At 36.9% G+C, this 15053-nt stretch overlaps 1 protein-coding gene across 3 annotated transcripts in view; it reads right to left on the bottom strand.

Annotated features, from left to right (window-relative positions):
- TTC13 (tetratricopeptide repeat domain 13) overlaps window positions 1–15010 on the bottom strand; it is a 41180-nt gene extending 26170 nt beyond the window's left edge. For all 3 annotated transcript variants that reach the window (XM_005148595.3, XM_031048531.2, XM_031048532.2), the window contains exons 1-8: window positions 14805–15010; window positions 11409–11503; window positions 8440–8515; window positions 6031–6101; window positions 3735–3800; window positions 2754–2846; window positions 1452–1568; window positions 534–644 (exon numbers count right to left, since the gene is read on the bottom strand). In XM_005148595.3, coding sequence (XP_005148652.1) covers window positions 534–644; window positions 1452–1568; window positions 2754–2846; window positions 3735–3800; window positions 6031–6101; window positions 8440–8515; window positions 11409–11503; window positions 14805–15003 — 828 coding nt within the window. In that variant the 5' untranslated portion in view covers window positions 15004–15010. The remainder of the gene's footprint in view (window positions 1–533; window positions 645–1451; window positions 1569–2753; window positions 2847–3734; window positions 3801–6030; window positions 6102–8439; window positions 8516–11408; window positions 11504–14804) is intronic.
- Window positions 15011–15053: the final 43 nt, after the last annotated feature.

Genomic DNA, 15053 nt, shown 5'->3' with positions numbered 1-15053 from the left:
GAAACATTAAAGAAAGCATGGGAAGAACTTCCCTGCTGATTTTAAAACCTGAGGGAGCAACTATGCTCCCTCAATTTAGATATGAGCATTTCAGAATCTACATATAACTGAAACACACATGCACAGATGCAGGGCTCTCTGTCAGCAGTTTCCTTGATTACTTTTTAGCTCATCTGAAGAAGAATTCAAAATTACTTTGCCCTTCATCCCTTTCCCCTCCACAAAACTAAGGGAGTCTATTTCATGGAAAGAAATTTTGAATATAACCATACAGATATCAGCAGAGGTGCCAAATACAAACACTTTCAAAATCACTTCTTAAATATGTCGGTTATCACTGATTCACCAGCAGTATTTACATGTCATGCCATGAAGTATTACACATTTGCATTCTGCTTGAACTCTTTTACCTTAAAAAGTCTTCCTTATGTAAGAAAATACATATACCAACACCTATGATGTTTCTACTGTTTTACAGAAGTAATTTCAAATAGATGGTTTTGTTCTACAAAGATTATTTAACATAGCCTTACCTTCAAAAGTCCTCTGTGAAAAAAGGTTAAGCCTTTATAAAGCATAGCTATAGGCTGATGCCTGTTCAGTTCCAGTGAGTGCTGAAAGTCTTCATGGGCTGTTGCATAATCCTGTGGTAAAATAGATTTTAGATGACAGACAAAACCCCATACCAATAAAGAGGAATAAATACTTTTGTTTTCATAAAAGTACACAATTTTGTTTAACATATGAAGTTAGTCTCAGAGCTAAGCACCAACGATTATCAACTGCCAGTCAGAATATCAAAGAACAAAGAACATATGATACACTTTCAGCTTTTACAGCAAATCCTATATAAAACATAATAAAATAAGTGAAGAACAGCAGGAAGTAGAGTGAAATCAGAAGAATAAAGTGGGAAATCTGGTATATAATACTCACACAATCTTTGAAAATAAAGTTACTTGGATTAGATTCAAGTTTAAGAATGCCACACACAGATTACATTGCAAAATGGGACGTTAGCATTTTTGTAGGGTTGGTTTGTTTGTTGTGTGATATGGGTTTGTTTGGCATTTTTTAAGTGTATAGAGCAGTCATTGCCTTGGCCATAACTGTTTTCCTTTTACACTGTATACTTCTTAAATACAGCTGTAGGTTAAAAATCAAATCAAATCCTTTATCCTACTCCTCAAACACACAAAACAATCTGAGATATGCATACAAGGTACTTGACCTCTGATTCCCTGTATGAAATAGATATGCAGATTAAATACTTGAAGAATACCTCTGAATTGTCAAAGTCAACAGGGAAACTCAGTGGTTTTGGTTTTATTTTGTTTTAAATAGGAAAGGAGCTCTTGAACAAAAGTGACAACTGGGATAAACAGAAACAACAAAATACTCATCAACATCCATAAAATTAAAACCAAACAGAACACCCAAAACCTACTAACCTCAGATATGAAGTAAAGGGTACCTCTGTGTCTGTAAAGCCGTGCTGATGGTTGCAGCTGAATAGCTTTGGTGAGATCAGACAATGCTTCACTGATTCGTCCTAATGGGGACAATATCTAAGAGTATAAAACAAAAACAGTTTACAGCAAACAGACTGAATAGATTTGGTTTAGAAATATGAAGATTATTCTTTTCCAGATTCAGCTGAAACAGAGTAAGCATATTTGCTGGTAAGTTCTACTATAAATTTCACTACTTCTTGCTTTTAAATCAAAGAGAAAAATCTGGGGTTTTTTTTCTGTTTGTTGGTTTTCTTTTTGAGAAAATTGCATTCAGTATACCTAAACCATAGGTATATACCTATACCAATAACATCTGTTGGAACCTAGTATTCCAAATAAAAACAAATCAGCCAGAGCAAAATGCTATTTCAAGTTATTTCAACACATTCAACTGAAAATGGAATTAAAGTACTCACAAACCTTTTTATTTCTTAAAAATACTTCCCCCAAAGGAAAATGTTCTATTTTCCAATTATTTGAATGCTTTTTGCATTTTTAGATCAAGGTTATCAACAAATGTATTATCAAGTCATTAAACCCATGAAACTTGTGAATTGCAATTTCATATTATGGCAATTAACATTACACAACATGCCATGTCATTTAATAATAGTTAATATAATTAATAATAATTATGATAATTATAATCATATATTCATATTTAATAAATGTTTATGCTTTTGATTTGTCTGCAAAGCTGCTTCTTGAAATTTATAGTCTGTAATTGACAAAACTGGATTTTCAAAATTAAAAGTATCTGTGTATCTGAATTATATTTAACTTTTATGCACAAATATGAACACACACTATTTCATTAAAAACTCATTCTTTACAAGTTTGGCACTTTGCCAGTTCATCCTAACAAATTTACTATGGAGATACTAAGTGTAAACAGGTAAGGTTCAAGTGGTATTTTGATTCATAATATTAAGAACACCCCAAGCAACCAAACACCAAAACCCACATGATCTTGCTGTATTGTATGTCAAAAAATAAACACTACATACAATATACGCTACTCTATTGGTTACAGTAACTCCATATGGTATATGTTTCATTTTGAAAATAAACACTCCACAAATTACATTGTGTGAGAGCAAATATGCATATTTTTAAAGGAGTAATAGTCACAAAAAAACACAGATAAGAGCTTTAGTCATTAAATCAGTGAAGAAATAACTGAAAACACTGTATAATTGGAACTTCTCAAAAAAACCTGAAGACATAAAAAATACTCACTTCTGCTCGCTGTTCATATACTTCAGGATGATCTGGCTCTAGACTAATCACCCTACTGAGCTCAAACAGAGCAAGTTCAGCATTTTTCATATCCTGAAATGAAGAAAAATAAACAAGGTAAACAACTGTGCATATTTAAAGTAATATACTCTTGACGACTGAAGGACAACAACAAATAGATTGCCCAAGTTTCTGAAAATTATCAGTTTACCTTATAAACCCTACACACCTTTCCTAATCACATTAAGATGTGGTATTATACAAATAGCTGGGAAAGAAAAAAAACACCTATCTGCTATAAACAAGAAAAACAAACTTCGCTTGTACACATCATCTTTGTGCTGTACCTCTAAATTTATTCATAAAACCCTGTAAATAAACATTAGGTTTACAGCTCCACAGGTACCATTCCTGGCAGCAAAACTGGCTGAAGTTTTCACGTGAACTCCAACACACACTCTCACGCACTAGTGAGTGCCTAATGAGCACTCATCAGTGCTGTCTGTAACTTACACCAAGTACTACTGGCAAACAGGTTGATGCCACCAGCATCTTCTCTACCTGAATTTTTATACTGTCCTCAGTAAATGGTACACTGGAAGTAGTTACTTAATTGGAAAGAAAAAAAAAAAAACCAACCAAATTCCAAACTGGTGATATAACAATCTCATTAGAAAACTCTCTCAAGTGGCTGTGGCCCCTAGTTTTACTATCCACCACTCACAACTGCGAGTATTTCTCCTTTTGCACCCCTGCTTCACTACCATAGTCAAACAAAGCAAATGTGCCCAAGGCTTGAGCCATATGATCCACTAGATTCCCCCTGTGGGGCACCCACCAAGGGATGAACACATCATTATAGTAGGGATGGCACAAAGATTTTGGGATGTACCTATCAACACTGGCTCCTCCTGTTACAGGCCTTATAGTTTGGATTCAAATAATTCCATAAGATATTAATTTAAATAATTATCTACTCACATGTAGTCCTTTTTTCCCATATGCTATCCCTCGTCCGTAAATTGCACTAACCAGCTCTGGCTCTTCCTGTCAAGATTAAACATGAACACAGTAATCAGTCGAGTACAATAATCAGTTGAAGTTTGTGCTTATTTGGGGTTTGGGCGGGCTCTTCTGTTTCTTTAAAAGGTACCTTTCTTCAATATATATTTATTTCCTGCTGATCTTAAGTAGTATGCAATGAACAATCACAGTTATCAGGCAAAGAAATTGACTATATCATGGTCCATACTTTTACATACTTGCAACTTCCAATTCAATTCACTGGAATTGTTCTGGAGTATTTGTCTGGAAAATAAGCTAAACAGAGTGCAGTTATAGTGCCAGTGACCACCTATCAGAAACTATGTGCACATTAGCATAGTCTGTTGTCCAGCCTTCATTATCTGAAACCTTACTGATAATTATCTGACTTCTAACATCACTGAAGTGATAATAAACATGCATTTCAGACATTCAAAGCTTGTTTTATTTGTAATTTAAATTAGAGATTCAAAATTGGGAAGCAGGAAATGGTGACATCTTGATGAAATTTGTATTCAGGCAGGTATCCTGCCAAAATAGTTTTGCAAAATTTAAAAAAAACTTTCCTTGGGTTAGATTTAAGTCTGTCACTTTCCAACTGGGACACTTAGGGGGATGTATCTTACGTAGTGAAACTACTTCTTGTGCAACGTTATTTACTCCAAATGCAGTTTTCCATTCAAATCTTAAGAACTACAACAGCGAAACTGCTTTTCTTGGCACAACGATGTCAATGCAGCCAGTTTCCCTGAAAAACAGTCAGGAATCACACCATCTTCACACCAGCAACCAACACAGCTGTGCTACAACTGTTTGTAGCATAGGCCTGGTCTCATTTAACTGGTACAACTGCAAAGAAGTAAATTACTTCATTGACAAAACAACATATATGTGGCACACCAATGCCAGCACCTTGCCAGACTTGTGTTGATTCCGAGTGTACACTTGCCAATGTCAACTTCAGGTAACTTCCTGAACAGTGGCTAAGCAAGGCTGTTTTGTTCTGTTACATGTTTTAATATTCACTTCATATGGCTTACGGAAAACAGAGTGAACAATTATAATCACTTAACAGCCTTTCAGGCATAGAAAAAGCATTTTATTAATTTCAACTGAGATGTGTGCATTGCATAGGTATCCTATTATATACACATTTCTCACATCTTTCTAATCACTGTATCTTGCTTATCTTCACTTATACTGCGTTTCCCTCTTAACATAATGTTTCTTTCCTTCTTAATATAATGTCTCCTCTTTATAAGTCCAGTAGTTTTTGAAGCAGGAGTTCTCATTAGGGGAAAAAAAAAAATAAAAAAAAAATCCTCACACTAAAACAAAACAAAAAATCAGATATGGCTAAAGACCAAATCAAAACAATAAAAACATTCTGCTCCTCTGATAAATTCTTTGGAATAATTTCATTAAATTACCATGCTTTAACTCAACTGAAGTACAAACCATGTAACATTTGAGTTAAAAACAAACAAAACCCCAAAACATGCTAGTATTTGCAGTATTACTTTCAGCTTGTATTTGTGTGTTACAAGGAGTTTAGATCAAAAAGCAGGTCCGTGCTCCTGACAGTTTCAGCTTCTTAGCTCTAAAAATACAGTATTTTGAAAACAGCTTTAGTTGAAGCCTTTAAACTGTTTGGATTGGTTTTGTTTTAAGAGTGGTCACTTTCTACTTCTCAGAAGAGATTCTTTACTTTGGTCAGACAAACAAAGTATGTTGAAGTATTTGTTACATTTTATTTATATATTAAACTCATCAAATACTTACCACTGAAGAAGGATAAACCTAGCATACAAAATCATTTATCATCATGAAAACAATGTGCCACTTGCCACTATCCTAAGTGATCTGTCAGGTTTTTTCTGATGTTACCAGCAACATGCTGTCACCCAAAAAGTCCACATTAAAATATCTCAGCCTACACATTAAGAGGCTAATTAAATGCACTTCAGTTTTGCCCAAGTGAGGATTTTGAAGATGCTTTTTTTTCATCAGTGCCAAAAAATGATTATTCCTACAGATAAGAAATATACTCAGCAAATAACCAAGACACTGAATCACCTGATTTTAAGGAATATTCTTATTGCACAGGGAAAAAAAAAATTTTAGCATAATTACGCTCATTTTAAAATCTATAATTGAATTATTCAGTAAAGCCATGTGTTGCAATGGCTAACTTCATAAAGTGATTGTTTAGGGGTCCAAACACAAAACTTACCTGCAGCATTGTTGAAAAGTGTCGTACGGCTTCATCATACAAGCCATTGCCAATCAACACGTAAGCAATTGCTAACAAAACATCATAAATGTCAATAAAACAGCAAAAACCATCTGATTATACTTTTTGAAATACATTTTAATACATAAACCACAGAATCTTTACCCATATTAAAATTCTGAAAAGCTTTAAAGTTTATGCATACCCCCTTTTTGGAATACATGGCAAGTGTTTGAACAAGAAACAGACCACTGTTTTAGACACATATTCCCATAATCTCCACAAGATATAAAAATCACAGTCAAATCACAAGACTGGAATGCTGTGGTTATGCTTTCATGACTGAAGTTCAGTTCTGACAGCTGAATATCTCAAGATTGTTTCATGTTGCATGTTTTAATATCTCACAGCTCTTAACTCTGGATTAAGATCTGTCTACACTGCCCACAGAGAAACAACTATCTTGAGGACTAGAGCTGTTACAGTACGTTTCCCCAGGCAGTTCACATGAGCAGCTGATGGTAGAACTAAGAGCTGGAATTCACCTTTCTAATACTCCTAACAAGTTTTAACAGTCATACAGACAGGGCAGAAGAGACACCTATTGGCTTAATTACTTACTCAAACATGAAGAGATAAATAAGCCAGTGGCAACAACGATATTTTTAATAAGACACAGACACTTATCTTTCATGCAGGCAGAAACACACTGTTTTGGCAGTGTCACTAAGTGCTGTTCATTAGAGGAGGAAAAAGTAAGACAGGTAGAAAATTTATTTAATCTAGACTTTGACTTATTCTTGAAGCATTTCTATTATGCAGAAGGAAGTAACTCTGTGCAATACAAGCCTTTTCCTCAATACAGAAAAAGCTTCACTTGGTACAAAAACACAGCATTGTCAAAAAAAGAGAAGAAAATTGGCAGAGTAAGACAGTTGAAGAGCTCTTGAATTTTCCTCATTTCATTCTTCTCCAAGACTACACAGTTCTAAGTACCATCTTTACAGTTCCAATCCCAGCACACAGAACAGTTGGCATGTAAAATAAAATTAACTCAACCATGCCAGTATTAAGGAAAGCAACATAATGAAGACTCATTGTCTTGCTGATAATGTGTTTATTTTGTTTATCCAAGACTCTTGGTTAAACAGAGGAGGTCATAGATTATGTCTGTAGAACTATGGCAAGTGATTGGTAGCTAGTAGCTGATACGATATCAGCTTCTTAAATTTTAATTCTTTGATTAATCTTTCATCTTTAATTATATACCACAAAATACAAGTACCCTACTATGAAAAAATCTAGGGATAACAGTGGTCCCTTAGTCCTAGTACTTAGGTGCCAACTTTGCTTCAGGATGCTCCATACATTTCACACTACTTTCTCTCAGAACAGTTATAAGTATCACACACAAACAAGAAAGATCCAGGCTCCTTACATTATGACATACTTGAAATCAAGTGGGTAGGTAGGTGTCAGCCTACATGCCAAACATGAAGACAGGGATCTTCTGGCATATCTTCCAAGTCTACAGAGCACATACTAAAAGCATAAAATATTTCCTGCTGGACTTAAGTTTAGTATTACCTGCAGGATTCTATGAACACAGATACGCTAGGAATATAAAAAAAGATTAAGCCCCAAAATTTTCCTGTGAAGGCAGGAATTATGTCAATCAAAAACTACAAAATTGCTTTAATTTCATTAAACAACTTATGAGCAACGTCTCCATTTGTTCTTATGTGTAAGACAGTCTGCTGCTTTCCTTGGCATACACTCTCAACAATCTCTTTGCTGCCTCATAATACCTCTGCTTCCTATAGAGGACATCAGTTAGGAGAAGCAGTGCAAGTAAGTCCTTCCTCAAGTCCTTTGAGAGAAGTATTTCTTGCTGTTCTATTTGAAATGCCTTCATTTACTGTGCTGAACATGCTTTGAAAAAATATCAGCCAGCAGCTTGCATAAGGACATAATTCAGAAAGCCTGTAAGGATTGACAGGAAGAATGTGTGGAAAGGGAAAGACAAATACTAGATCTATGGTTGATAGAAAGCATATTCCATTGGTAAAAAATTTTGGATATTTGAATAGTTTTAATTATCAATAATTACAGAGAAAAGGAAGCAGGAAACAGCTCAGACTGTTTAAGAGGACTAATTCAAAAGCTTTTTGAACACTTGCTTAAGCAGAGATAGTGAAGAATTCTAAAGAACAAGGCAGAAAAGATTTTTAGGAAAAGATACACATATTTGCTTTATATAACCAGAGAAAACTCTCTGTATTTTCAGGCTTATTAAGATCACTTCAAAATTAATGCATCAGTGAGGAATCATCAGTTTAGTTTGAAAAAATTCAGTGCTAATAATCAGTACATAATTCACCTGCATAAACCTAATGTAAGGCATCTTACCCAATTCTTCATTTGTGTTGTCATTATCAGTAGCAAATGGAAATCGTTTCTGCTCTGCAAGCAACTTCGCTTGACCCTGTAAAACATCATGGTTTTTAAGTGTTTAGCAGAGAACAGTACAGAATTTAATAGGAAACCTGTGTCCTAAATCCTTCAGAGAATACCTTGTATCAAAAAGTTAAGACTAATGTGATTGCTCAAAGTAACTGAAAACAAATTCATCCCTAGCCTTAGATGGGGAGAAAAACTGCTCTTCCCCCAGGTGCTGCTGCTTTCCTCTCTAACGCAAGACTAACCAAACCTTTCCAATGAAAGGCCATTGTCAGCATTTTACCATTGGCCCAAGTTTTTTTCATTGCACCTTCTTAGCATGAAGTTTTGGAAGTCTAAAACACATACTGTTATAGATGAAAGTTTATACTCTTTACTCCATTAATTATTCCTTTATCACCTCATAGGGAAGGATACTACAGAAGAATAAAATACTGAAATGAAACACTGGGAAGAATATCGCTCCAGCAGTAAAGACAAGTTTAACTCAATGGTGCCATACTAGAGTAAAAAAGGCTGCCCTTTCAACAATGACCTTCTATCAGTCCTAGACTTTGTTCAGTCAATTGTAGTCTCATCCAAGATGGCTGTTTCCCAAATAATGCTCCTGCAGAAACTAATACTGCCAAAGACAACCCCTCAGAAATACAGAAATGCTCTATTTATTTTCACAAGTATTTTCCATGGACAGCTGTAAGCCTACAAGAGCAATTTATGTTAGAAGAGAACAAAATGCTCATTTAATTGATAGGCATTCCAAACTGTTTTAGTAAGCAAGAAAGGAAAAAAATAACTTCTCTCACTGCTTGGTTCTCTTCTTTTGCTTCCACTAAGCAGCACTTTAACTTGATCTTTAAGTTCAGAGAAGACAGCTAAACACCTTAAACTATAGAGAACATATTTAACTTATTTCCTCTACTGAAAAGACTGCACTTAGTCATTCTCTCGTCCACTCTTTTTCGCTTGTTCAAAAGTAGCCTCACTATTTGTGTCTATGACACAGACATTCAAATGATATACAGAACACAAAAGTAACTGGCAAATCCCTTTGTGCAGTTTCTACCCTGTTCATCTAATAACCTCAGGAATGAGAAGAAAGCTTGGTCTGATCTAAAAACTTGAGTATTTTGGAGGGTATGAATGATTAGCAAATTGGATTTTATGAACTTTGTTTTTACTGCAATTAGAGATCATGTATGATTACACTATAACATTCTGAGAATTGCTACTCCACCTGCTGCTGTACCTACAGTAACAGAATGGAAAAGTTCTTTTTCTCATAGGAAAAAAGGCACTAAAACCATCACAAAAATGACCAGGGTTCAGCAGCTATACCAATTATTAAACTACATGTACATTGTAGACCATGGCAGGGGGGTTGGAACTAGATGATCTTAAGGCCCTTTCCAACCCTAACTATTCTATGATTCTATGATTTACATATCACACACCTCCAGAAACAAATTTTTCATGTTATCAGCAGCCTTCAGGTAATTTCCAGAAAACTTACTTCAGAAACTGATCTTCAACATTTAACTCTGCAAAACATTATTCTTCTATAATTGTCTTAATATTAAAAAAAATAACTTTTACTAAAGTACAACCTCTATCTTGGTGGACTAACAAAAAAAGCCAATAGATCTTGGTCTGTGGACAAAAGATAAGATAAAGCAAAATTCCACACTGGGTATTGAAAATTAAGCTACAACCAAAGGAATCTGGCATTACATTAATATTCTATGAACTGCAGAGCTGCAGGTGACACTCAGCATGAGAAGCATCACAGTTTTCCCTGGCCTCACCTGTTTTGTTATCACAGAATAACAGAACAGTATTTGATTCTTTGAGTGGCACAGGAAGGGGATTCATACTTCAACAAATTCTGAGTAGTTATAGGTTACTCATCCTGTGGTTCTATATGCAAACATTGAGTCATTCTGCCTTCCAGAAATGAGAAGAATCTTTTCACAGTACCAACTCCCAATAGGTTGAATGGTTGCTCTCTTCAAAACCTTTTTGAAACAGGAAATTTCTTACAAACTAATTTACATTTCACTGTTTTAGGAAGAATTACTGGTACCTTTACACAGAAATCTGATCAATAGCTGATGAAGAAGAATATTCAAGCTAAATAACTCACTTGGTGGATTTTGCAGTAGAGAGGTTTTATTTCCAAATGCCACCTTCATGGAAGTTGCTTCAAATTTCAACACTGTTTTCATGCTCCCCATAGCCAATAATATCTGCAAATTGGCCAAGGCTTCTTTGTATACTCACATAGAAATTATGTGAGGATTTTCAATGTCTGTGACTCTATTGGACTAAAGAAGTTACATCAAACCTGTGTTCTTATGTAGACTGAAGATTATATTTGTTCAAGATCAACAGGTTAACAGTAGTGTTGCAGGAAAAATCAAATTCCAAAATAATCCTCTTAAAATGTCTCTACCAAGAGACACTCTGTTTTTGTTAGAATATTCTCCACACATGATGCTGTTTATCACATTTACTGAAACATGGTCTGAAGCCTCTCTTATATGTGCACATTATTTCTGTAGCGATTGTAAGTTATCTATCCTACACACCCATTTTGTGGTAAGCCTCCTCAGGTTTAATCTGAATAAAAAAATTAACATCTTTCCCTTTTTCAGCAGCCTTAAAAATAAAATATTAATTAGTAGACTAATCCAGTTAAAGGTTTGCCTTCAGTGAAACATCAGCTTCAATTAGCCCTACAGACTCATGGTGCAGTACTACTTTCATGAGCAGCCTTTTAGGGACCTATGACTACTGATTAATAAAATCCATTTGGATTTATTTGCCTGAACTTCATTCTAACTGGTTATGCAGCTAAAGTGATCTGTGACTTCAACAATATATTAAAAATTGTTTCATACATTATATTCTTGACAGCATACCAGAATTTTTTCTGTGTTGAGAGAGAGCACAGAGTCACAAGATGAAGACCCTCCTATGTCACAATCGGATTCATGGAAGTGCAAAAAGGATGAATCTGGGGGAAAAGAGATAAAATACATTTAGGCACTCAAAGAGTTACACTTATGTGTCATTATCACACCTCACACTTCCTCATGTTCATCTGAACAGCTTCCCCACTGGGCACTCTGCAGGACAGAGCTTTCATGAAGTGCTTCTTTCTGCCCTCAACACTACATCCACACAGCCAGGGAAGCAATAGTTGCCATGACTGCTTTTACATAATTTGTTTTCTTACTACTTCTTCTTTTGGCTAAAAATACAGAAACAACCATAATAAAAAATCTTAAAAAAAAAAGGAGGGGATGCGATAAAAAAAAGGAGAAAGCTGGAAGTAAAAAAGAAAATTTTGGTGTAGACATGTCCCCATTTGGCATTATGACTACATTCTCTGGCCCAAGAAATTGAAGACAAAATTATCATTCCAATCCCAGAAAAGAAAATAAACAGAATTGACCATACAGAGGTAGGGAAAGAGATGCTGCTACTGGATGTCCAGGAAACAGGTATAAGGACTGTATAAAGCAGACAGAATAGTAAACCATAATTGACTGAACATCTACAAAGGTTCTCAGAGGTATAAAAAAAAGTATAAGATTGATTCAAACCTATAAGTCTAATGCAGCTTGTTGGCATAGCAAAGTTTAACAAATAAGAAACAAAAATAATCAACAGAACCCCCCCAGACTGACAGACTACAGAAGTCACTACTTCACCTACAGGGTGCTGTAACTGCTATCCCAACAGAATTGTTGGCTTCTAAATGTTCAGATCTTAAAGCCTCTGTTTACTCAAAATACTTCAAAAATAAACATGAAAAATCTAATAAACAGTATTATCTCTTTGATTCTATGTTGCAAATACCAAATTTTATTATCTTCCCTACTGTTTGTAAATATAATCTTATGCTAAATTGGAAAGGCTGGGGGCACTGTGTGTTTCTAATTCACTTTTACAGGCAGTGCTATACTTATATTTTTATTACATAAGGGTTGCAATTAGCTAAACTCCCCATTTCTCACAGGTACAGTGCTAAAAGAGAAACAGTCATCTTGTAAAGATAAGTCAAAACAGCATCTAAAATCATGCCCTGTAAATAGAACCTTAGAACTAAGTTGAGCCATAAAAGATAACTAGTGGGAGAAGTTTACAACAGAAGCCAGAGTCACGAAAAGCAGAACAGTTTAAAATCAGAAAGTCCAGCAGCGGCCACACATAGTTTTCCAGCAAAAGCATTGCCATGAAGAGGTTTCAACACTGCCCTCTGTTCTTCATGTTGGCCAAACCCTCCTGTGCTACAGCATTATTAACACATTACTGGTTCTGCATTGGTGCTGGTAAGTCTGTGACAGTTAAGAGCCATTGCTGTGGACTCACTGAACGTGACAGACAACAGATAACCTTCAGAATAATTTTGTGCATAACAGCAAGAATTTATTGAAGAAAATTTTTAATAAGGTGGTAGGGAGTGAGAACAGCCTATTACAAGTTATATGGGGAAAAAAGGACCCTCCAAACCTTGCAATACTTGGGGCAACAAACTGCTTTACTCATAAGGAAGATGAATCTGCCTTTGCAAGTTAGATACAGTCAAACCCATACCACACTGCCTCATTGTAAACTTAGAAACATCAGCCAAAGAAATCATCCTGGACCTTGTAGTAGGCTAGAAGAGAAACTAATTGATTCTCAGCTTCTGGGGAACTTGTACTAAAACAAAGAGTGAAAGCTTAGGGGAATCTTTTAACTGGTAAGTTATTTAGCCACAGGACGTAAACAGAAAGGAGCAAACTGATATACAGCAATTTGAGGGTAAGTACACTGTTCTGTAACTAAGGGCTATCTCATAATCAGTGTATGCAAAGTACCTGAGGTACCTCATGATTTAAGCAGAATTCCTGCTTAAATTCCATCTCAGTTACACTGGTCTCTTTAAACCAAGATACACCATTAAATCAACATCTAATCTTCCAAATACACTTGGGAAGGAACATCCTGAGTCAATCATTCATGTTCTAGTACCAGAAGAAATGCAATGAAATACTTTGCCATTTATTAACTGTAATGGTTTATTAACTGTATGGTATACAGCTGTTATCTCACACTGGGTGAAAGTCTTTCTGATTTTATGCTTAAGCTTGAATGACTTGGAGCAATGGTCACCTGAGATAACTTTCTCAATCTGATTTAGCATTAACATACCGTGATAAAAAGCACACATATAGAGGGGGGGGAAAAGGCAAACGTAGGAAACTCCTATCAAGGTATTTCCAGAAAACCTGTGATTTTTAGTGGATTACACTAACTGCATATTGTCCTTAGGGACCACAGCAATTGTTGTTATGAGCACAGAATGTATGAATTAAGGGGAAAAAAACACCTGCAGACAGTTAAGCAGTTACGACACATCACTAGTCATTCTCATACAAACAGTGAGTGCCTATATTGAATTGATAAAACTTTTTTCTTCATCTGTATTACATGCACATTGTAGTTCAGATTGCTATTTTTAACAGCACGTTCACACTATGCTCATGATCAAAGATCATAAGAGATTACTTAAGTCACATGACCCTGATGCAACAGATATTTAAACTATATTTAGTTAAACTGTATTTAAATTGTACGATTCTAAGACCAGAAGATCTGCTACCTGAACTTGGAGTGCTCGTAAAGAAAAGCATTCAGTTGACCAGGAAAATACATGTAAATCTAGTTGAAAACGCATCACGCCGTGTTCAACTCAATCATACGAGCACAAAGAGTTTGCATGTCTATGCATTACTGAGAGCCGAGTTTAAAAAGCACGCAGAGCACAGCGGTTAGACCTGGCAGGTTGGGGAGTGGGACAACAGGAATCCTCGAGGCTGTGTGACAGATACAACAGGCCCTACGGCTATCCCTTTCCAGGAGCGAGCGCTTTTCCCCCGCTCAGCCCCACAGCCGCGGTCTCATCTCCGCTCCGCACGGCACACCACTTCTCGGGGCTGCAGCTCACACAGAAGATTCCTCAGTATGAGTCAGCTGAACAGCAGTAACGCGAACAGCTGTAACACACACAGCCGGGCCCCCTCCCGCCGCCGGAAGGGACCCCGCACCGCGTCCCCTCGGCGCTTCAGGGTGGGGTGGGATGAGGCGAGGCGCGCCCACACTTTCTTCTTCTCCCGCCACCCTCCACAGTGGCGAGGCGGGGAAGGCGAGAGGAGAGGGGAACCACCGCCCCCCGGCCTCTGGGTTCCGCTGTGCCGCTAGGCTCACGGCCGCCTCACCCCGCCCTGAGGCTGAGGGCGGTCATCACGGCAACGCCCCCGACTCACCGCACTCGGCCGAGTACTGCTCTGCCCACTCTCCCGCCGAGGCACAGCCTCCCACCAGGCCCTGGCGCTGCCGGGGCAGCTCCTGGTTTAGCAGGGACAAGGCCAGCGCGGTCCGGACCATGGCCAATATAGCCAGCGACACCCACAGCAACCTCACTGCCCCGGAGCCCTCGGCAGGTGCCATCTTCCCAGGGCGCATGCGCACCTCTTCCGCCTAGCTAGGGGACAGAGGGCTCTCTCCCACGGGTC

Source organism: Melopsittacus undulatus, chromosome 3 (genome assembly GCF_012275295.1).
Source record: "Melopsittacus undulatus isolate bMelUnd1 chromosome 3, bMelUnd1.mat.Z, whole genome shotgun sequence".
NCBI lineage: Eukaryota > Metazoa > Chordata > Aves > Psittaciformes > Psittaculidae > Melopsittacus > Melopsittacus undulatus.
Note: the sequence above shows the minus strand (reverse complement) of the source record. Positions and strands in the feature narration are given on the sequence as shown.